The sequence below is a fragment of the Mus musculus genome, chromosome 14 (genome assembly GCF_000001635.26).
Source record: "Mus musculus strain C57BL/6J chromosome 14, GRCm38.p6 C57BL/6J".
NCBI classification, from domain to species: Eukaryota; Metazoa; Chordata; class Mammalia; order Rodentia; family Muridae; genus Mus; species Mus musculus.
The window spans coordinates 99173106-99196135 of NC_000080.6; the positions used below are offsets into that span (position 1 = coordinate 99173106).

The window sequence follows — 23030 nt, forward strand, 5'->3', positions numbered from 1 at the left end:
CTCTACCTGCCAAATGCTGTGATTATAGGTGTATACCACCAGGGCTGGCTATATATAAAGTCAAAACAGATCATTTAAATAAAAATACTTAATATCTATTTTTAAAATTTGCCTTATCAAAAATTGAGTTGCTTTTTATAAAATTACCTCTAAATCAAGCCGTATGAGGTAAATTTTCCTTCTGCCCTCCTTTACCAAGATATCCTTTTACAATCCTATTATATTTTAGGATATGTTCCTCTTTCTCATAACTTAAGTTGTTGTGAGGATAGTGACCTCCACGCCTAGTATCTTACTGTGTGTGAAGATATGAATCGGTCTTCTCCTTTGAAAAGAAGTATCTCAGAGCATGAGGAAACAAATGAGGATATTCTCTACTAAAGTTAGAGCATTAGTGGCTCACAAGCTTTAATCTGTGCCGACGCTGCTTGGTGGGGTCCATGGAGCAGCCTGGTTTCTTAAGACATGTATTTTGGTTTGGGGAATGTTGAGATGATTCAGAAGGAAGCTCATCATTTTAGGCAAATAAACCAGGGCTGTTTGGTAAGAGGGAACTAGGCGAGAAATGGGGGGTGGGGGGCTAAAGGTCTGATGTAGAGGATCTTCTTCTAATACAGGCGAAAATCATAACACAGATGAAAATACCACTGGGAAAAGGACTCACTGTGGAAGGTTTTGTTTTGCTGTGCGGGGTGTGCATGCATGCATATATGCATGCCTGCGTGTGTTTTCCTGAGGACTGAGTGAACACTAGGCAAGTCCTCCACTACTAAGTAGATGTCTTCAACACATAAAAATACTTTTGTAATTTACATCAAAGGGAAAGCTGGCAGGCACTATTTGAAGGTTTAATTCATAAAATATACATAGCAAGTATTTTATAGGTACATTTTATATGAAAATATTTGTGAAGATATGGGGAAGCTATAATTTATATGCTTCTAGTAGCATTTTAAGTTGATATAGCTATTAAGTTAAGTTGTACAGTATACCAAAGGGTTCTTTTGTTTGTTTGGGGGGCGTTGTTTGTTTCTTTTTGAGACAGGGTTTCTCCATGTCGCCCTGTATGTCCTGGAACTGTGTAGGCAAGGCTGGCCTTGACTCAGAGATATGCCTATTCTGCCTTCTAAGTGCTAGGATTAAAGGTGTGTGCCACCACACCCAGCTAGTGTACCAACATCTCTGTGACCCGGCAGAGCTACTTGAGGATTGGAGCATTGACTTGTGCTTAGCAGGCAGTTACTGCAGTGTTCTCTGGAGCAGTGCAAACATCCACAGCATGTCTGTCAACAGCACTCTGTAAATGTTTCTCAGCTTAGAATTAGCAAATGAGATGAAATGAATCATGACTGTATTCACATTGTAAACTAATGTAAAAGGAATGAGCTTCAGACATAAAGTAGTCCAAGGCACATAAACTGGAAAGGGGGTTGTAGATAAAGAAGAGTAATGCAGTATGATGCCATCTGTTTAACAAAGGAGACTGGAGTCCGTCCTATACGTGACACATGCATGTTTGGGGAGGAGGGAGTGGTTAGAAAGTTACAAAGAAAGCTGGTAACTGATGGTTTCTACAAGGAGAAATGGATTTGAAAGTAGTGGTAAAGATGTCTGTAATGTTTCAAGTTTTTATCCTAAGAATTGATTTAGTTACTTACAGAGTTCAAGAGAAATTTGGTAAATTGCTTGTGCTGTGAAGAAGGCCAATAATGGAAATACAAGCAGCAGTCATCCTGTGAATGAGAGCTGACTCTCATTGTATTAGACAGGTTAGCATCTGCCCTCATCAGCCCATTTCCTACAGTAAATCCACTGAAGGCTGGAGACCCAGGGACACTGGCATGTTGAAGCACAGCCTTCAAGAACAGAATGGTTTTCAGAAGGCTTTGACCCCAATTGCTTGTAGCATTAGAACTAAAATCCCTAGTCAGGATTTCCCAGCCCTCGCCAAGACTGTGAGGCACAGGATTCTTTCTGCTGGCCCATCCATGAAGCCCTGGAAGGCCACCCTCTGCCCTGAGACTGCCTGCCTCATGCTGCCACTGTGCTTAGCTTTGCCAGCCTGCCTGGGCTCAGTAGCTCGCTCCAGCCCTTTCTTTATACTCAGTTGTCCTGCTGTGTACAGACAGATGCTCTATCTCAGCTATCTTATGGCCTGCTTCCAAACAAGACCAGCTGGGAAAGGTCCTACTGTGTGGTCATTTCCTGGTTCTGGTGATTGCATGACTATTACCACTGAATAAAATATATTTTGGGTACTTTGTTGTATACTGCTTGTCTACAAAATGAGATTAGGTCATTGTGCTTCAAATCCATGTCCAGTTTTAATGTAGTATAAGCCATGAATATTTTGTAGACAACGTTTAAAAACCAGTTATTTCTGCTATTTGTCATTTGTTTGAAAAACTGAGATTAAATAAAAGATTCATAATAGGGAGAACGAGGTTCATTAGCAGGGTCCTCAAGTCAGTATTCACTTCCATTCCGTACGGAAGGGAAGGTTGGGAGGTAGACGACAAAGCCCATGCTTCCTGGTACAGTGGCCCTGTGTAATCTCAGCACTAGGGAGACAGAAGAGGAGGATCCCGTTTTCCTACACGGTGAGTTCCAGGGCCAGCCAAACCTAGAAAAGCTCCTCTCTCAAAGAGCTGGAGAGGTGAAAGGTAAAGCAAAACAGGGAAAGGTCTCAGTAAATGTTCCTAGGAATTATGACCTTATTGCAAGATTTTTTTTCCTTTTCTTAATTTGTGCTGGGTATGCTGTGTGCACAATTGTAGGCAGGTAAAAGAGGTTAAGGGACAAATTCAAGAGTTGTTCTTCTGGTGCTATCTATGGGGTTTGTTCTGTTCCGTTGACACACGGTTTTTTAGCTAGCGTGCTAGGTTGCCTGACCAGGGAGCCTCAAAGATCTGCCTTTGTTGGCCTCTCCAGTGCTGGGATTTCCAGCATAGGCCACCCCACCCTGCTCTGTTACATGGGTTCTAGGGATGGCACTTGGGTCGTCATGCTTTGCAGGGCAAACACTATTGTCTGGGCTCTCCCCATAGGCCCAACTTAAGATCAAGATTCCTGCCGTTTAACTTCCTGGCAACCTTCTGCATAATACTGTATTTTCGCTTCTCTTTCCCTTTGTTCTTCTAGCTCTTACATTTCTGTTAAACAGCCTTTCTTTGACTTTTTGTTATTGTTTTAAAGTAGTGTGTAATGGATAGGTGGCGCTTATGAAAACTAAAGAGCTGATTATAAGTATATCATAAGGACAAATGCAGCCAGGTTCCAGGCCCAGATAGCTGTGAGGACAGGTAAGCATTCTGATTCCACTGCTGTGAGGACAGGTAAGCATTCTGATTCCACTGCTGTGAGGACAGGTAGGCATTCTGATTCCACTGCTGTGAGGACAGGTAGGCATTCTGATTCCACTGCTGTGAGGACAGGTAAGCATTCTGATTCCACTGCTGTGAGGACAGGTAAGCATTCTGATTCCACTGCAGAGTAGACTTGATCTCTTCAGGTTGCTTTGCTGAAGTAGAACAGCAAACACAAAGGTGTTGAGATGTGGACAGTACCGGCTTGGTTCAAGTAAGTGTACAGATTAAGAGGACGAGATGAGAGGTCTGAGTCGACAGAGAAGAATGCAGCAGGTTGCGTGAGCAGAACAGGTTAAGTGGGCGTTCCCTGAAACTGCAGGCTGAGCTCTGGCCTCATCCGCCCCGCCCCTCAGTTAGACCGGCTTGTGTAGCTGCTGTGCTGATGTAGCGCTTCCCAGTTCCACTTAGCAAATTAAAGGCATCAAGACTATTTTAAGGACATAATGACTGAAGGCAAATTCTTTCCCTAGTTAAACACCATGAAGATAAATTGATGCTGAGGATTATCATTTGGTTTTAGAGAAGCTCCGTTAACTAAAGTAGAATCAGATTTTTCGGAGACATTTATCATTTTTTGTTGGATAGTTGTTTAACCTTTGTTAAGTTATATTCTAATGTTCCAATGGAGTCTACTACTTTGGTTTTACTATAGGAAGAGAACATTCGAGCTGCAATGAGTGTTCAGGTTCTGGTTGTAATGCATAAGCGCTCGGCTGATTGCCTGTTTGAAGCTGCCACTGGTATCAAAACCACCCAGTGTTCTCAGCCCAGGAAAGGCACATTTTTCAGCTTAACCTTCTAAAACAAATTACCCTAAAGGCCAATATCTCATAGCCTCAATGACTTCTCCATATCTCCTTTAGTTGTATAGTTTATATATGCTCTGAAGTTAGCATACAGAGACCCTATGGACATTATGTGCTTGCTGTGGGGTTGGGCTTTTTTTTTTTTTGGAGACAGTTTTGTGTAACTTAGGCTGTCCTTGAACTTGCTATGGCGGCTGGGGTGACCTTCCGTTCCCTCCCCTCATGCTCCCGCCTCCCCAGTAGGGCATTACAGGTGTAATGCATACAGACGTCATGCATACGATTTCATGTGTTTTAAGGATTTCACTCTGAATACAGTTTAACTTAAGGAGTGAAGAAGCGTCTCCATTTCAGTAAAATACTGAATGAATAAAATTTTGAGCATGATATATGTGCATCACTCCACACCCACTGTAATGTCAGTAATAAATCAGACATTGATAAGAGTTCACAGAAATGTGGTGAAGGTGTCCTGCTCTTCACTGCTACTGGGATATAAAATGGTACAACTATATTGTAAAACAAGTTAGCAACTCCTCAAATAGTTAATAGGGTTTCATTTTTTTAATTAGATATTTTCTTTATTTACATTTCAAATGTTATCCCCTTTCCTAGTTTCCTCTCCGAAAATCCCCTATCGCCTCTCCCCAACCCACCCACTCCCACTTCCTGGCCCTGGCATCCCCTACACTGGGGCTTCGAGCCTTCACAGGACCACGGGCCTCTCCTCCTATTGATGACCGACTAGGCCATCCTCTGCTAGAAATATAGATAGAGCCACAAGTTCCACCATGTGTTTTCTTTGATTGATGGTATAGTTCCAAGGAGCTCTGAGGGTACTGGTTAGTTCATATTGATGTTACTTCTGTGGGGCTTCAGTCCCCTTCAGCTCAATAGGGTTTCATTTTAACTACAAGAAATTGAAAGCATGTTTATTAAAACTTTCATACAAATGTTCATACCCAAGAGCAGAAACAGCTCAAGTGTTCAGCTGTTAAATGTGAGATATCCATAGAGTGGCATGTTACTCAGCCGTGAGTATTTGGATTCATTTAGCTGAGACAGTCACAGAAGGCAAATCCATTGCAGCAAGCACTTTACCTGGTGAGCTGTCCCTCCAACCTCTAAAACAGTATTCTTAATAAAATCATAAGAATATTTTAAATACCTTTTAAATATATTATGTTAGAGCTTTCTAAAATAGCATAAAAGCTGACTTTTCCTTAAAGCCTTACTGTTGCAGGATATATATGTACTGCCTAGAACTTTCTCTAGCATATATGCAGCATGCTATTACCAAAGATAAGTGTGCTAGAAGTGAAGTGGGCTTGAGCATGGACATTAAGGCCCGTGTTCTTAGATTACACACACTCAGAGAGAGTCCTGGTTGCTCTCTTTTCTGTGTGTCCTGTTTGACCTGGAGAATGTCCTTACCACTCATACTGCTTGGGTTTTCACATTTGCTCCCGTCTTCCCCCGAAATTATCAGTTCCTTAAGAAACAAAGAACAACCACTGGTCTAGTGGATTTCCATTATCTCTTACAGTTATAGCTCAATATTTGAATAAATGAATTTTAATAATGTACATAACATAGTGCTATATTCATAGTGTCTGTGAAAAAACACAGTATGTCTGCTTCTCTTTCTCTTAGGACACAATCAATACAGAATATTTTCACACTTAGAATATGTGGTGATTTGAATGTTAATTATAAAAATTTTTATTATAGTTATACTTATAAAATGAAGAGAATATTCCTATCTGGGTTGTTAAATATACCATTTAATGATTGGTACATCATTTTCTTATAATATTCAAATGTATATTTTAGTATGTGTTTCCATACTATGCATAACTAAATTATAAAAGCTTTTCTGAATAACTGTAAATTATTCATCATGCAATCGTAACATGATGGGGTAGAAAGTGGGACTGAGGTTTGGCTTCCATCAGCCGTCACTGCTATGCGGGAGGCCTCACCCCTCTCACCCCTCTCACCCCTCTCACCCCTCTCACCCCTCTGCCTCTTTCAGGTACAGAGAACTCCAGCTCAGTACAGAGAGCAAGGTATCTGAGTTTCTCCATCAGAGCAAGTTGAAGTCCTTTGAAAGTGAGCGTGTTCAACTCCTGCAAGAGGAAACTGCAAGAAATCTCACGCAGTGCCAGTTGGAGTGTGAAAAATATCAGAAGAAATTGGAGGTACCTTTATGTAACTTTCCCTGGACATAAGCATAGAGTATAAACTTTGTAAGGATGATAGTTGTGTAGACCTTGTTTCTCCTAGAGGACCATACCTCGTCCTCACAAGAAAATAAGGAACTAAAGCTAGGTCCAGTGGATGGGATCCCAAGCACTCTGAAGGCTGAGACAGGAGATCACGTGTTTGAGGCTCATGTAGCCAGCCAGAACTAAGTAATAAGTCCCTGTTTTAAAAACAGAGAAGTGAAAGAAAACATAGATGAATAGCAGCAGTATGTGCATCAAAAATGACTAAAATTTTATTTAAAAAATTGGAAAAGGTTTCATTCACACTAACAAAGAGCATATAATTATTGAGAATACTTATGTGAGAAAAGTGAAATTGGCATGAAGAAAACTGTAGAACTATAATGATGAATATAAAAAACCCACCATCTTTCTGGGATGGAATAGTTGGTATTTTATGTTTTCCAGTTTTCATCAAGAAAACTGTTTCTAATGTTTTACCATTTAAAATGTTACAATTGTTTGCTTTTGCCCCTGTGAGTGTGCATGCTTGTGTGCATGGTAGAAGGCATTTGGAAGTCAGAGGACAACTTACAGCTTATGGTAGTCAGGCCTTTCCTTCCACAGTGTGGAACTTGGGAAGCAGAGCTGTTTCATTGGCCCAATTTTCAGCATACATTTTTTTTACCCAACAAAGTAGTTCTGTAGTACAAGTGGAAGAATGTGTAGGTAAAATTCAATATTTTTACATCTTTTTCTGAAGAAATGAGAGGAAATATTTATTACATTTTAAAATAGATGGTATTTTGTTGTTAGCTTAACTTAAGCACTTCATGTTTTTAGTTTTCCTCACTACATATGAACGTTCCTAGTTATGAAAACATATAATTATAGGCAAATACAAAAATGGGAGATAATGAAACTGAAAATTAATCAATTAAACGCCTTTCCTGAAAAAAAATAAAAATAAAAATAAAAGCCTTTCCTGGGGCTAAAGAGATGGCTCTTCCAGAGGACCCAGGTTCTATTCCCGGCACCCACGAGGTGGCTCACAGCCAATTATAACTCTAGTTCCAGGTCCTCTGAAAGAGCAGCCAGTGAGTGCTCTTAGCCACTGAGCCATTTGTTTCTCCAGCCCCTGTTAAGATGTATTTTCAGTATGTAAGCTCCTTTGTTCTCAGATGCTCACTGAAGTGTTATTTATAGTAGTGAACAACTTAACACTCTAGCATATTACTGTAATCACATTAAAATCATTTGTGTGTGATAGCATCAATTGATATTTTAAGGGTATAAATACATGAAATATACTTAGTTCATAGTAGATGGATGGATAGAGCCTCTCATACAACTCTATTCATTGACTCTTTTTAAAATGTTCTTATTCGGTTGGTGGCATAGTTCACTGGCAAAGCTATTACCTAGTATTCACAACACCAATCCCCAACACCATAAAGGAAATAGGTTAATTTTTTTTAACTTATTATGATTGTGTGTGTGAATGATGTGTATATGTGTGGACATTTTGCCACTGCACATTTGTAAAGGTGGGAGGACAACTTTGAAGAGTTGATTCTTTCCCATCTTTACATGGATTATAGGAAATTACCTCAGGTCTCCAGATTTAATACAGCAAGTGCCTTTAGATGCCACGCTGTCTCAAGCCCCATGTTAGCTTTTTTAAAAACAAAGGAGGTATATAGGATTCAGGCGGTTGTACATGTAATAATAATCAAAGAAAATATGCCTCTTTTTAAATTCTTTTTAAAGGATTTTTTTTTTAAGAAACTCTTTCTTTGAACATAGTGGAACATGTGTCCTGTTATATGTTGGAGTGACTTTTGGGTATATGCCCAGGAATGGTATAGCTGGATCTTCAGGTAGAACTATTTCCAATTTTCTGAAGAGCTACCAGACTGGTTTCCAGCTTGCAATCCCACCAGCAGTGGAGGAGTGTTCTTTCTCTACATCTGTGCCAACATCTGTTGTCTCCTAAGTTTTGATCTTTCATTCTGACTGGTGTAAGGTGGAATCTCAGGGTTGTATTGATTTGCATTTTCTTGATGACTAAGGATGTTGAACATTTCTTTAGGTGCTTCTCAGCCATTCACGATTCCTCAGTTGAGAATTCTCTGTTTAACTCTGTACGCCATTTTTTTAAACTTGGTTATTTTTGTTTTTGGAGGTTAGCTTCTTGAGTTCTTAATATATTTGGATATTAGCCCTCTATCAGATGTGGAGTTGATGAAGATTTTTTTTTCCCAATCTGTTGGTTGCCAATTTGTCCCATTGACTGTGTCTTTTGCCTTACAGAAGCTTTTCAGTTTCATAGGGCCCCATTTACTGATTCTTGATCTTAGAAGCTGAACCATTAGAGCTCTGTTTAGGAAATTTCCCCCAGTGCCAATGCGTTTGAGGCTCTTTCCAGCTTTCTCTTCTATTTGATTCAATGTATCTGGTTTTATGTTGAGTCCTTGATCCACTTAGACTTGAGCCTTGTGCAAGGTGATTAAAATATAGATCTATTTTTATTTTTCTACATGCAGACCAACAAGTTAGACCAGCAAAATTTATTGAAAGTGCCTTCTTTCTTCCATTGTATGTTTTTGGCTGCTGTATCAAAATTCAAGTGTCCTTAAGTGAGTGGTTTTATTTCTGGGTCTTCAATTCCATTCCATTGATCAACGTATCTGTCTCTGTACCAATACCATGTGGTCTCTGTAGTAAAGCTTGAGGTCAGGTATGGTAATTCAACCAGAAGTTCTTTTATTGTTGAGAATTGTTTTGGCTATCTTGGGTTTTTTGTTTTTCCATGTGAAATTGAGATTTGCTTTTGCAGTCTGTGAAGAATCGTGTTGGAAACTCAATGGTGATTGCGTTGAATCTGTAGATTGCTTTTGGTAGGATGGCCATTTTTATTATGTTAATCTTACCCAATCCATGAGCATGGGAGATCCTTCCATCTTCTGAGGAAGATGGAATTTCAATTCCATCAATTGAATTTCATATTCAATTTCTTTTTTTTTTTTCAGGGAGTGGAAGTTCTTGTTATACAGATCTTTCACTTGCTTGGTATGAGTTACCCCAAGATATTTTATACTATTTGTGGTATTGTGAAGGGTGTTGTTTCACTAATTTCTTTCTTAGCCCGTTTATCATTTGTATAAAGGATGGTTACTGATTTGTTTGAGTTAATTTTATATCCAGTCACTTTGCTAAAGTTTTTCATTATCTGTAGAAGTTCTCTGGTAGATTTTTTGGGGTCTCTTATGTATACTACCATATCACCTGCAAATACCTTGGCTTCTTCTTTTCCAGTTTGTATTTCATTGATCTCCTTTTTGTTTTCTTATTGATCTAGCTAGAACTTCGAATACTATATTGAATAGATATGGAGTAGGCAGCCTTGTCTTGACCCCGATTTTAGTGGGATTGCTTCATGTATCTCTCCATTTAGTTTGATATTGGCTGATGGTTTGCTATGTATTGCTTTTATTGTGTTTAGGTAAAGGCCTTGAATTCATGATATGTCCAATACTTTTAACATGAACGGGTGATATACTTTGTCAAAGGTTTTTTCAGCATCTAATGAGATGATCATGTTTTTTCTTTGAATTTGTTTATGTAGTGGATTACATTAATGGATGTTTATATATTGAACCATCCCTGCATCCCTGGGAGGAAATCTACTTGATTGTGATGAATGATGGTTTTGATGTTTTTTTGAATTTGGTTTGTGAGAATTTTATTGATTATTTTTCATCGATATTCATAAGTGAGATTGGTCTGAAGTTCTCTTTTTTGTTGGTCTGTGTGGTTTAGGTATCAGAGTAATTGTGGCTTCATAGAATATTAGGTAGTGTTCCCTCTATTTCTATTGGAATAATTTGAGGAGTTTTTTTATTAGCTCTTCTTTAAAGGTCTGGTAGAATTCTGCACGAGAACCATCTGATCCTGGGGTTTTTTTAATGGCTTCTATTTCCTTAGAAGATTTGGGACTGTTTATCTGATCTTTTAAAAAAAGATTTATTCATTTTATATATATGAGTACACTGTAGCTGTACAGATGGTTGTGAGTTATCATGTGGTTGCTAGGAATTGAACTCAGGACCTCTACTCACTCTGGCCCCGCTGGCTCCAGCCCATATATTTATTATTATATGTAAGTACATTGTAGCTGTCTTCAGAAACACCAGAAGAGGGCATTAAATCTCACTATGGATGGTTGTGAGCCACCATGTGTTGCTGGGAATTGAACCCAGGACCTTTGGAAGAGCAATACAATGCTCTTAACCACCGAGCCATCTCTCCAGCCCAGTTTTGTTGATTCTTTGTATCATCCTCTTTGTTTCTAATTGGTTGATTTCCATCCCTGAGTTTGATTATTTCCCACAGTCTACTCCTATTGGGTGCATTTGCTTCTTTTTGTTCTAGGGTTTTCAGGTGTGCTGTTAAGTTGCTAGTGTAGGATCTTTTCAGTTTCCTTCCCAGGGCACTTACTGCTGTGAGTTTTCCTTTTAGCACTGCTTTCATTGTGTCCCATAAGTTTGGGTATGCTGTGTCTTCATATTCATTGAATTCTAGAAAGTCTTTAATATCTTTTCTTATTTCTGCCCTGACCAGGCTATCATTGAGTAGAGAGTTGTTCCATTTACGTGGGTCTGTGGGCTTTCTGTTGTTTTTATTGTTATTGAAGTCAAGCCTTAGGCCATGGTGATCTGATAGGGTACATGGGATTATGTTGATCTTCTTGGATTTGTTGAGGCTTGTTTGGTACCCATGGGTTCCACTACATATGTAGCACAGGATTGCCTTATCTGGCATCAGTGGGAGGGGAGGCGCTTGGTCTGTGGAGGCTTGTTGCCCCAGCGAAGGGGGATGCTAGAGAGGTGAGATGGGAGTGGGTGGGTTAGTATGGGAGTATGCTCTTAGAGGCAAAGGGAAGGGGGAATGGGATGGGAGGTCTTCCCAGAGGGGAGACTGAGAAGTGGGGACAACATCTGAAATGTAAAAAAATAAAATAATTTAAAAATGTGGCAGTGAGAGAGAGATAAAAAATTCAGGTGACAACAGATGCTGGCAAGGATGTGGAGAAAGAGGAACACTCCTCCATTGTTGGTGGGATTGCAAGCTTGTATAACCACTCTGGAAATCAGTCTGACGGTTCCTCAGAAAATTGGACATATTACAACTGGAAGATCCAGCAATACCTCTCCTGGGCATATATCCAGAAGATGTTCCAACCGGTAAGAAGGACACATGCTCCACTATGTTCATAGCAGCCTTATTTATAATAGCCAGAAGCTGGAAAGAACCCAGATGCCCCTCAACAGAGGGACACAGAAAATGTGGTACATTTACACAATGGAGCACTACTCAGCTATTAAAAAGAATGAATTTATGAAATTCCTAGGCAAATGGATGGACCTGGAGGGCATCATCCTGAGTGAGGTAACCCAATCACAAAGGAACTCACACAATATGTACTCACTGATAAGTGGATATTAGCCCAGAAACTTAGGATACCCAAGATATAAGATACAATTTGCTAAACGCATGAAACTCAAGAAGAACAAAGACCAAAGTGTGGACACTTTGCCCCTTCTCAGAATTGGGAACAAAACACCCATGGAAGGAGTTACAGAGACAAAGTTTGGAGCTGTGACGAAAGGATGGACCATCTAGAGACTGCCATATCCGGGGATCCATCCCATAATCAGCTTCCAAACGCTGACACCATTGCATACACTAGCAAATTTTTATCAAAAGGACCCAGATGTAGCTGTCTCTTGTGAGACTATGCCGGGGCCTAGCAAACACAGAAGTGGATGCTCACAATCAGCTATTGGATGGATCACAGGGCTCCCAATGGAGGAGCTAGAGAAAGTACCCAAGGAGCTAAAGGGATCTGCAACCCTATAGGTGGAACAACATTATGAACTAACCAGTACCCCGGAGCTCTTGACTCTAGCTGCATATATATCAAAAGATGGCCTAATCGGCCATCACTGGAAAGAGAGGCCCATTGGACATGCAAACTTTATATGCCCCAGTACAGGGGAACGCCAGGGCCAAAAAGTGGGAGTCGGGGGGTAAGGGGAGTGGGGGTGGGTGGGTATGGGGGACTTTTGGGATAGCATTGGAAATGTAAATGAAGAAAATACCTAATAAAAAAAAGATAGAAAAAAGAAAAAATGTTGCAGAGAGAGAAAAGAAGAAAGAAAAGAAAAGAAAAGAAAAGAAAAGAAAAGAAAAGAAAAGAAAAGAAAAGAAAAGAAAAGAAAAGAAAAGCATGCTAAAAGCATGAACAAGGCAGGTTGAGCAGCGCTGATGGAGCACTGCAGAGCTCCCTCCACTGTCTTTGTACAGTTTTGTGCTGACTGCCTAGAACCTGACCCCGAGTAAGTCTCTCACTGCTGCCTCCATCTGAACCCTTAACAAGCAAAGGTTCATTTTATTCGGCATATGTGATTACCGAGAGAGTATTGCATAAGTTCAGTTAACGCAACTTGGAAATCAGCGTGTATTCTTTCCTCTGTTGTCCTCGGCTGAGCTGTGTCTTCACATTTCTGTGGTTGAAAGAGAAAAGACATGAGCAGAGATCTCCGCACCACCGTGTGTGTGTGTGTGTGTGTGTGTGTGTGTGTGTGTGTGTGTGTGTGTGTGTGTGTGTGTGCGCGCGCGCGCGCGCGCGCCTTTAGCTGTGGACCTGAGGAAATCTGAATCCTTTCAGAGATCTCCGCACCACCGTGTGTGTGTGTGTGTGTGTGTGTGTGTGTGTGTGTGTGTGTGTGTGTGTGTGTGTGTGTGCCTTTAGCTGTGGACCTGAGGAAATCTGAATCCTTTCAGAGATCTCCGCACCACCGTGTGTGTGTGTGTGTGTGTGTGTGTGTGTGTGTGTGTGTGTGTGTGTGTGTGTGTGTGTGCCTTTAGCTGTGGACCTGAGGAAATCTGAATCCTTTCAACTTCTGTCATTCTCTTCTTCCACTGCTAGGTTTTAACTAAAGAATTTTATAGTCTCCAAACTTCTTCTGAAAAACGCATTACCGAACTCGAGGCACAGAACTCAGAGCATCAGGCAAGGTTAGACATTTACGAGAAGTTGGAAAAGGAGCTTGATGAGATAATAATGCAAACAGCAGAAAGTAAGTCTGTGTGCCCTCCCCCACCCACCCAGGGAGAGTCTTTTTTTTCTTTTCTTTTCTTCTCCCCCCCCACCCCCCTGCCCAGACAGGGTTTCTCTGTGTAGCTCTGGCTGTCCTGGAACTCACTCTGTAGACCAGGCTGGCCTCAGAAATTCGTCTGCCTCTGCTTCCCAAGTGCTGGGATTAAAGGCGTGCGGCACCACGCCGGCCTAGTCCTTTTTTTTTGGCTACAAAGGAAAGGTGGAATCATTGCTAAAATTTCTTGGTATATATTTATTAAAAATGTAAGTGATTTAAAGAATATTCTGTTTTTAATATTACTTGATGTAAATTTTCAGTAGCTAGACTCAAAAAACAGATAAAGTATTAAACATTTACTTTTGTCAGGAACTAATCCAAAGCCTTAGCAAAATGTTTTGCCTCAGGACTAGCCTCGTAGCTCACTGGTGGGGTGCTCTGCCTACTCTGTGCAAGCTCTGGATTCAGGCCCTCACACAGCAGTGAAAACCAAAACAGAAACACCAAAAGCCAATAGTGAGTGTGGTGACACCTCCTATAATCCTCCCCTCAGGGGAAGGAAGCAGGAAGGTCTCCAGGTCTGAGCCAGCATGGGCTCTGGTGTGTGTTTCTGGGATCTCAGAACTCAGAAAGTGGGGGCTGGAGCATCAGGAGCTCGGGGTCACCCTCCACATCCTTAAGTTCAAGGGAAGGAAGCCAAGGCCACGTGAGAGCTTGGCACACAGACAAAACAGAACTCACCTTTGTCAAATGACTCTATAACTTAGTCATTTTATAATATATAGTCCATATTAAAAGTCTTTGAATCTTTCAGAATAACATACCTGAATTACTTGCTCTATAAGAAAGTGTGGCTTATCAGGTGATGTAATCCCTTAACATCTTCTAAAAATAAATCAACAAATACAACCACAGTGTACTTTAATATGCTTCACCTCTCTCAATGTGCACTAGTCCTTCGGAATGTTCTTGGAATTCTTAATTCATTGTTGTATCTTTTATTTTGACTTCTGCTATGCTTTTTAAAGAGAAGAGTTATTTCACATCATACCTTTTACTACTTTTCAGTTGAAAATGAAGATGAGGCTGAAAGAATTCTTTATTCCTATGGTTATGGTGCTAATGTTCCCACAACAGCTAAAAGACGACTAAAGCAAAGGTAAAATCGATATGGATTTATCTTATCTACTCAAGCTAACTGTAATTATATAGTACATTCTGATAATGTGCTGAGTTGAATGATAAAGCTACTTGTTCTTAATATTCATAAATATTAAAGTGCTCACAAAGTAGGACATGGTAATAACCATGAACTTCATCTATATTTAAGTGAATTTAATGGTTAGTAGATGTGTACATTAGAATGTTCATGGTTTTAGATGCAATAACTTTGAAAGCCATTTTATTTTCACATTAATTTCAGATAAGTACAAATGCTTTGTAGCAATAATTTTCAGGCTAGAACTAATTGAACTACCTTCAATTTCTATATCCCTTGTTTATTATTTATGTGCCTATATTTCTTGATGTGTATCTTAACATGTAATATATTATTGTATATAATACATACTAAGAAATATGGAGAAAGCATATACATCGCAGTTGAAACTGCACAGAAGTGTTAGTTCCATGTCTTATGGCTGTGACCAAACACTTGAAAAAGAGCAGCATGAGGAAGGAAGGAGTGCTTGGCTCACAGTTTGGGGACAGTTCCTCAAGGGGTCATGGCAGCAGGATGATTAGGGAGCTGCTCACATAAATCGGCAGGAAGGAAGCAGAGTGGGATGAATGGTGCCGCCCACATTTAGGGTGTGTTACCCACCTCAGTTCATCTAATCTGGAGATTCTCTTATGGACTTGCTAAGCCTTGTCTCCCAGGTGTTTCACGATCCTCTGAAATTACTAATTAATATAAAAAATAAATCACAGAGGCTAGCCCCAAGTGATGGTGCACACTAGCTCCCCACCACCAGGCTGGCTGATCTTAGAACTTGACTCCTGAGTTCTACCTAAGCTAGGTAATGGATTCTAGACCATCCTATGGTCAACAGAGAAAGAAGGAAAAGAAATAGGGAAAGAAGAGAAAGGGATGAAAGACAGGTGACAGGAGAGGAGGAAGGGAAGTAGAAGGAGAAAAAGGAAAGAAGAGCACTTTGGGCTTGCCGGAGAATTGGTTAGAGGATGTCCTAAGCAGGGGTGTGGTTCCCTGGCATTTCCACTCCACCAGCAGGCACCTGCACTGATCTTGCTCCCTAGATTCATCCAGCCTTACAGCAGACCCTGATTGCTCTGCTTGCTACCACCTCCACTCCTAGTGTTTCTAACAGACTTGCAAACCCCTCCACAATGTACCCCACATCAGCATCCTCACTTGCCTCTGTACTCCATGTGACAGTTTAGGACTCACCTCCACTTGTAAATATCTATTTTCTCTACGGCACAGTAAAGTGTTTTGGTTTTTTTCAGCCATCATTTCCCATCTAATTTTCTCACCTAGACAGAAGCTCTTCATGTCAGCAGCGTCATCTTATTCTCTGACCTTCCCAGCTCAGAGTAATATACCTAGTGATTTTTTTTTTATTTACCTGAATACTCAAGGTTTCAAAACTGGTATTATTTTATGGGGGTTAATTTAGAAATTCAGAAATGTACAAAAGAAGAAAGTCCACGTTTTGATACTTTTATAGATATTTTCAATGATTTTTTTAAAAAGGCTTTTGTTGTTGTTCTTGTTTTGTTTGTTTTTGTCTATTCCAGACAGGGTTTCTCTGAATTTGCACGGTAGACCGCACTGGCCTTGAACTCAGATATCTGCCTGCATCTACCTCCCATATGCTGGGATTAAAGGTGTGCACCACCACCACCCTGCTAAGGTTTTTAGTGTGTGTGTGTGTGTGTGTGTGTGTGTGTGTGTGTGTGTGTGTATCTGTGTCTGTGTGTACATTTTCATTTATGCATATGTCTTTGCAAATGTGAGCTCAGGTGCCTGTGGAGTAGAAAAGCGTGCATCAGATCTCTGAGTGCAGCTATGTGCACATCAGTCTGAAAGAGTATGAGCTCTCCTGCCGCTGGACTTGCATCCTGGGAGGTGGGAACAAAACTTAGGTCTTTGCAGAGCAGTGTATGTATGTTCTTAACCACTGAGCCGCCTCTCTGGTTCCTTTTGTAGATAGTTTGGAAGTGATCGATACAATAACATGAAGAGATAATTTATCTTTATGAATATCTAAAACAGTATAGGTTATCATTTTAAAAGAAGTTTAAAAATACTTATGTTGTTTATTGATTAAATATTTGAAAAATCTAGATCATAAATAGATAACTAGAAAGGATCAGTTTACAGCTAGAATGATTAATTATGAATAATTAAATATTTTTGCTATTATAAGCTTCCTTTCCAATGTTGAACATTGAAATTAAATGTGATTGTTGCTTACTTTTTAAAGCAGTTCAGGTAACCAGAGCTAGCTGTGCGTTGTTTGTTTGATGGGGTTGGTTGGTTGGTGTTTGTTATTGGGGATGTTTTGTTTTGTTTTGTTTCGATGCCCAAAGATTTAAAGAGCCACAAGTGATTCATAGTGCAAATGATCTTGACTGTCCAAATATTTCTGAAGATTCTATCACTGAGCTATCTGTGTGCCCTGAACAAGTGCCTAATGGGTGTGCTATTAATACCCTTGCCAGCTGGTGCCAGGCATTCTTCTCATGGTGAGCCCAAGGCTATTTTGAGGAAGTGCTTCTCAGGTCATCTAAACTGAGGGAAGAGAGTGTAAGTCTAGACATCCAAAGAGGACATGTGTGCATCCCTACACTTAGTCATTCAACAGGTTTTATTGAGTACCTACTACGTGCAGCTTGAGTAGTAGCGCCTAATCCACTTTAGAATCTGATGCACTTTTGAAGATTGCAAAATCAACACTTGGTTTCTTAAGGGCTATTTGTACAGAAAGCAGTTACCTTGTGCCCTCTTGAAACTTATTTACTTAAGACAAGAAAGAACGATGTAGCCTTTAGAGAATCTGTACTTATTATTTTTTCGCATTTGAAATTAAAGCACTGCAGATTTAAAGGGAGTTATAGAAATAACTCACAGTCATAAGTGGAATGCTTTATAACAAAGTCATCATCATACATCATTGTGAGGACATGTATTACAAAGTGTATACCAAGGAACCTATTTCTCAACTGCTATGTATCTACTGCATTCTTACTTTGATTTAAAACTTTATGTATTCAACAGCAAATATTAAATATGGAATATTACTATTTAACTGATTATAAGTATTTATTTTATTTTTAAAATTGAGTAAATTGATGGTAATCCCATTATTCAAAATATCCAATCAGAAATTTATACAAATACATGATTTTCCTTGTATTTTTTTGGACATTATATAGTTTTAGTAGTTTAGTTTTTACCTTAGTATCCTATTGTGAACATTTCTTATGTATGAATATTCTTCAAAATATACTACCTAAGGGACTAAGGGCAACAGTTGGAATGCAAAAGATAACCAAGGGCACTAGAAGGGGTGGTCAGTAGGAGAATTAAACATGAGAACAAAGACTAGGGGCACACATGCCTGACACAAACTGAAGCCTGTCACATTGTATGCTAACCTTAAAACTGAGGTTCAAAGTCATTTTCAGTAGCTACCAAAAACTTTGATTTTTAGGCTTTCTGTCAATTTGTGATAAAGCCCATGAAAAGGACTAAGAATTGGCTCTTGCTGCCAAAAGAATATTTTAAGAATTAAATTGAAAAAAATCTATCTGGACAGTGGTGGCGCACGGCTTTAATCCCACCACTTGGGAGGCAGAGTCAGGTGGATATCTGAGTTTGAGGCCAGCTTGGTCTACAGGACAGCCAGGGCTACACAGAGAAACCCTGTCTTGAAAAACCAAGAGAAAGAGGGGGAGGGAGGGAGGGAGGGAGGGAGGGAGGGAGGGAGGGAGGGAGGGAGGGAGGGAGGGAGGGAGGGAGAGGGAGTGGGAGAGAGAGAAAGAGAGAGAGAGAGAGAGAGAGAGAATGAGTGAATGAATGAATGAATGAATGAATGAATGAACATGAGAATATTTGGCATAATGTAAATGCTAGGTGGTTATATCAGTTAAGGTGTTCTTAAGTCAGTTGCACAGTTAGAAAAATCAAGATTCTAAAACTTCTCCCTAGGCACCAAATGAAGTAATTGAATTAAAATATTTTTGTTTTAAATTTTTTAAAAGATTTATAAGTACATTGTATAAGTATATAAGTACATTGTAGCTGACTTTAGACACACCAGAAGAGGGCATCAGATCTCATTACAGATTGTTATGAGCCACCATGTGGTTGCTGGGATTTGAACCCAGGATCTTTGGAAGAGCAGTCAATGCCCTTAACCGCTAAGCCATCTCACCAGCCCTGTTTTAAAATTTTAATGAAGCCTTTAAAATACCTGAAACATGGACATTTGGGGTGGGTTGGTTTGTTTATCTGAGTCCATTTCTGGGCACTGCACTGCTGATTTCCTGTGAGCTGATAGCAGCAGATTATGTTTCTCACTTGATGTAGAATTCTAAAGTTTCTGATAAATGTGTAAGCATACAGTAAAGTATCTTGCGCTTTGAGGTCTCCTGCAAGCATAAATAATTGCAGACCTTCTTAAAACACTTTCTGGTACACAATGTGGAAAGCCAAAAGGGCTTATATAATTGAAGTAGATTAAAATGAGATTAACTTTGGGACATGATAAAACTTGAAAATGTGAAGTGTTTTTGTTTGAGTAGCAACTGTGTGAAAGTAGCAAACCCGGCTTTCTGGTCGTGTGCTGTTTGTGCTCCTGCACTGCACGGTGACACTAGACACTCTGTTTTCGGAGTGGATCACTCTTCCTTTGTGCTGATCCAGAGGATGGGAGATAGTGTAGAACAGTTTTCATTTGTAAAGTTTTCTGCCTGTTGGATTTGTCTGATTCTTTCCTATATTTTTTATTTTACTTTTATGTGTATAAGAGTTTTGCCTGTGCATATGTCTATGCTCTACATGTGCCTGGTGCCTGTGTAGATCTGAAGAGGTGTGAGATCCACCACCATTTCATTCCCAAACTCTAACACCTTTCATCAGCCTTGAATGGGATTTCTCTCTCAGGATGCCTGAACTAAAACCAGGCGCATTCTTATTAGGACACTGCCCTTGGGCTAACACTAAAACACTGGCATACAGTTCCTTCCTTCAGTGTTTACATCATCTGACTTTGTCACTATATCTGCATAAGAGCAGTTTGCTAAACAAGTTGCCCAAACCAGTGAGCAGTGTACTGTACTTCACTTCCTATCACCAAGTCACTGTCCTCTCAGAATGCTGTTAAACAGGTGACTGGTAACATGGCATTGTTTTTAGCATCTCTCATTCCTTAATAGAAAACAGAGGTTTTATTTGCATAAAAATTTCCTCTCATCTATACTTCTTTGTAAATGAATTTGACTGTGTTCTTTGTTTTATAAGCATTATTACACAAATGTTGTCAATACCTCCAGCATACATTTGTTGATAAATTGTTATTTAGAATGACCCTAAAGAGTATGTTCTGTGAGTAACAAAAATATAGAAACTACACCCAATATGTATATGTGTATATATATGTATATATATATATATACAATATATATGTGTATGTGTGTGTATATGTGTGTATATATGTGTGTGTGTGTGTGTGTATATATATATATATATATATATATATATATATATATATATATATATATATGTATGTATGAAAGGTAAGGAAGAAGATAAAAGTGTGATTGATAATAACCAGGGTTTTTAATTAGACAAAATTGGAGCTAGTAATGTAAAATATGGAGTTCACAGGCATAGTTAAAACCAACAGATTTAATCCAAAAGCAACATTAAGATATGTGACTACACTTGGGAGGCAGAGGCAGGCGGACTTCTTAGTTCGAGGCCAGTCTGGTCTACAGAGTGAGCTCCAGGGCAGCCAGGGCTACACAGAAAAACCCTGTCTCAGAAAACAAAATAAATTAATAAATAAATAAAGATATGTGATATGTGACTAAAGCCACTTGTGATGGCACACACCTTTAGTCCCAGCACTCAGTAGGCAGAGGTCAGTGGATCTCTGGGTTCAAGGCCAGTCGGTAAACAAAGAAAATTCCAAGACAGCAAGGAAACAAGGAGAAACCCCAAACTATACAGTTGTTATATTAACTAACAAAGAAAACATGATCCCCTCCCTACCCCTGAAGGGAGAGGTTTTGTAACCTGAATTGTTTTCTGTATAAAACTATGTCAAATTCTATAACAGGGTTAATATGTAAATTTTATTGTTGATATATAAAGTATTGTTTTTAGAGTAAAAAAATAATAAAATGTAAACTATGAATTCATTTATAAGAAGAAAGTTGTTTAGAGGTTCTCTAAACTGGAGTGGAGGGTTAAGAGGCATTTAATAAAGAATGGAAAAAGACAAAGGATGGCTGTTCTTGGGGGTGGTAGAAATGGTCTCAAGTTCTGAGGTTCTGAGAGCTGCACAACTCTACACTTTAACTTGGTGTTTATTGTGCTACTTGCATATTATTATATATTTTAGTACATAATTTTTTAGAGAATTGTTGTCAATAAATGAAGACTACTTCGTTGTCATCTGTAATGTCAACTACTTGGCAGATACCATGCCAGACCAATGAATATTAGATATAGGCATACTGTTGAGATCACTCTATAAACATTTATGAAAACTTGTATGTTTTACTTTGAATGAACAGTCCGCAGGCATTAATGTGTTAGATGATATTTAGCAGAGTCTTACATGAATTCTTCATTTTGTTCTGTACAGTTATTTGGTTGAAAAAAATTTTTTTTGTTTTGTTTTTTTTGTTTTTCGAGACAGGGTTTCTCTGTTTAACAATGGCTGTCCTGGAACTCACTCTGTAGACCAGGCTGGCCTCGAACTCAGAAATCCACCTGCCTCTGCCTCCCAAGTGCTGGGATTAAAGGCATACGCCACTGCTGCCCGGCTATTTGGTGAAAATTTTAAAAACAAACAAACAAACAAAAAAAAAACCTCTTGTTGGACTCTGCCATAGTGCCTGGGTTTGGTGGTTGTCTATGGGATGGATCCCCAGATGGGACAGTTTTTTGATGGTCATTCCTTCAGTCTCTGCTCTGAACTTTGTCTCTGTAACAACCACCAAACCCAGACACTATGGCAGATTCCATCAAGAGCTTGCTGACAAGAGCCTGATATAGCTGTCTCCCGAGAGGCTCTGGCAGTGCTGACAAATACCGAAGTGGATGCTCACCATCATCCATTAGACAGAGCACAGGGTCCCCAATGAAGGAGCTAGAGAAAGTACCCAAGGAGCTAAAGGGGTTTGCAGCCCCTATGAGGAACAGCAATATAAACTAATCAGTAACCCCCCAGAGCTCCCTGGGACTAAATCACCAATCAAACAAAACACACAGAGAGACTCATAGCTCTAGCTGCATATGTAGCAGAGGATGGCCTAGTCGGTCATCAATGAGAGGAGAAGCTCTTGGTCCTGTGAAGGTTCTATGTCCCAGTATAAGGGAATGCCTGGGCCAGGGAGCAGGAGTGGGTGGGTTGGGGAGCAGCGGGAGGGAGGAGAGGATAGGGGGTTTTCGGAGGGGAAACTAGGAAAGGGGATAACACTTGAAATGTAAATAAAGAAAATATCTAATAAAAAAAAAAAACTCAACATTGTGAGAAGTTGAATTCTGTGAATTCTCCATTCATAGGTTAAATTGATAGGCTAACTAATATAGAACATGAAAATACAGTGCAGGTCTTGAGAACAGCATGATTTCTCGGCATTACTGGTACTTCTTAAAAAAACATTGTTTCCTTTCAGTCCTTGGAATTGTTTACCTAGAGAGCAAAGGCTACACAGAGAAACCCTGTCTTGAAAAACCATAACCAACCAAACAAACCAAGGGCAGTTATAGAGTGCACAGCACGGTGGGCTGTGGGTATGTGCCTGTTATCCTAACACTTGGACTAATGTACGGGGAGCAGGGATTGAGGCCAGCCTAGGATACAGACTTAAGACCCTGCCAGGGATGGGGACATAAAACACTGGCAGGAAGGGGGTTCCTTTAGTACAGACTCTGCCTGTACTGTGGTCATTCTCCGCATGTTATTACACGCCTCTTCCACCTCCACATGCAGTAGGAAACCTGTTGGATTATGTTTTGTATTACAAAATTCATAATATTGACTAGGATAAACACTTTCCAAAATGTAAGCTTTTGCACATAATATTCAAGTAATTTCAAATAATAATTTTAATAATTCAAATAATTTTTGCACACAGTATTCAAATAATTCCAGGTAATAATTTTAAGTAATTTGTAATTTGGAAACTTTTGTTAAAATGAGAAAGCTATAAATGGCTCTCTTTTCTGGCAAGCTAGTAACATAATGTAATTCTGCCTCAATGGGCAGAGCTAAAAACCATAGTCAA

At 39.6% G+C, this 23030-nt stretch overlaps 1 protein-coding gene across 8 annotated transcripts in view; it reads left to right on the top strand.

Moving 5' to 3' along the window:
- The window catches only part of Pibf1 (progesterone immunomodulatory binding factor 1), a 155476-nt gene that overhangs the window by 73682 nt on the left and 58764 nt on the right, over positions 1-23030 (top strand). For 5 of the 8 annotated variants that reach the window (XR_001781130.2, XR_383193.4, NM_029320.3 and 2 more), the window contains 3 exons: positions 6210-6375; positions 13376-13526; positions 14613-14703. Coding sequence is in view for 4 of the 8 variants with exons in the window: in NM_029320.3 (NP_083596.2) it covers positions 6210-6375; positions 13376-13526; positions 14613-14703 (408 nt within the window). In the remaining 4 variants the exon portion in view is untranslated. Of the gene's footprint in view, positions 1-6209; positions 6376-13375; positions 13527-14612; positions 14704-23030 lie in introns of those variants that run through there. The other 3 variants (XR_003950865.1, XM_006519253.4, XM_006519256.4) reach the window with 3 other exon arrangements.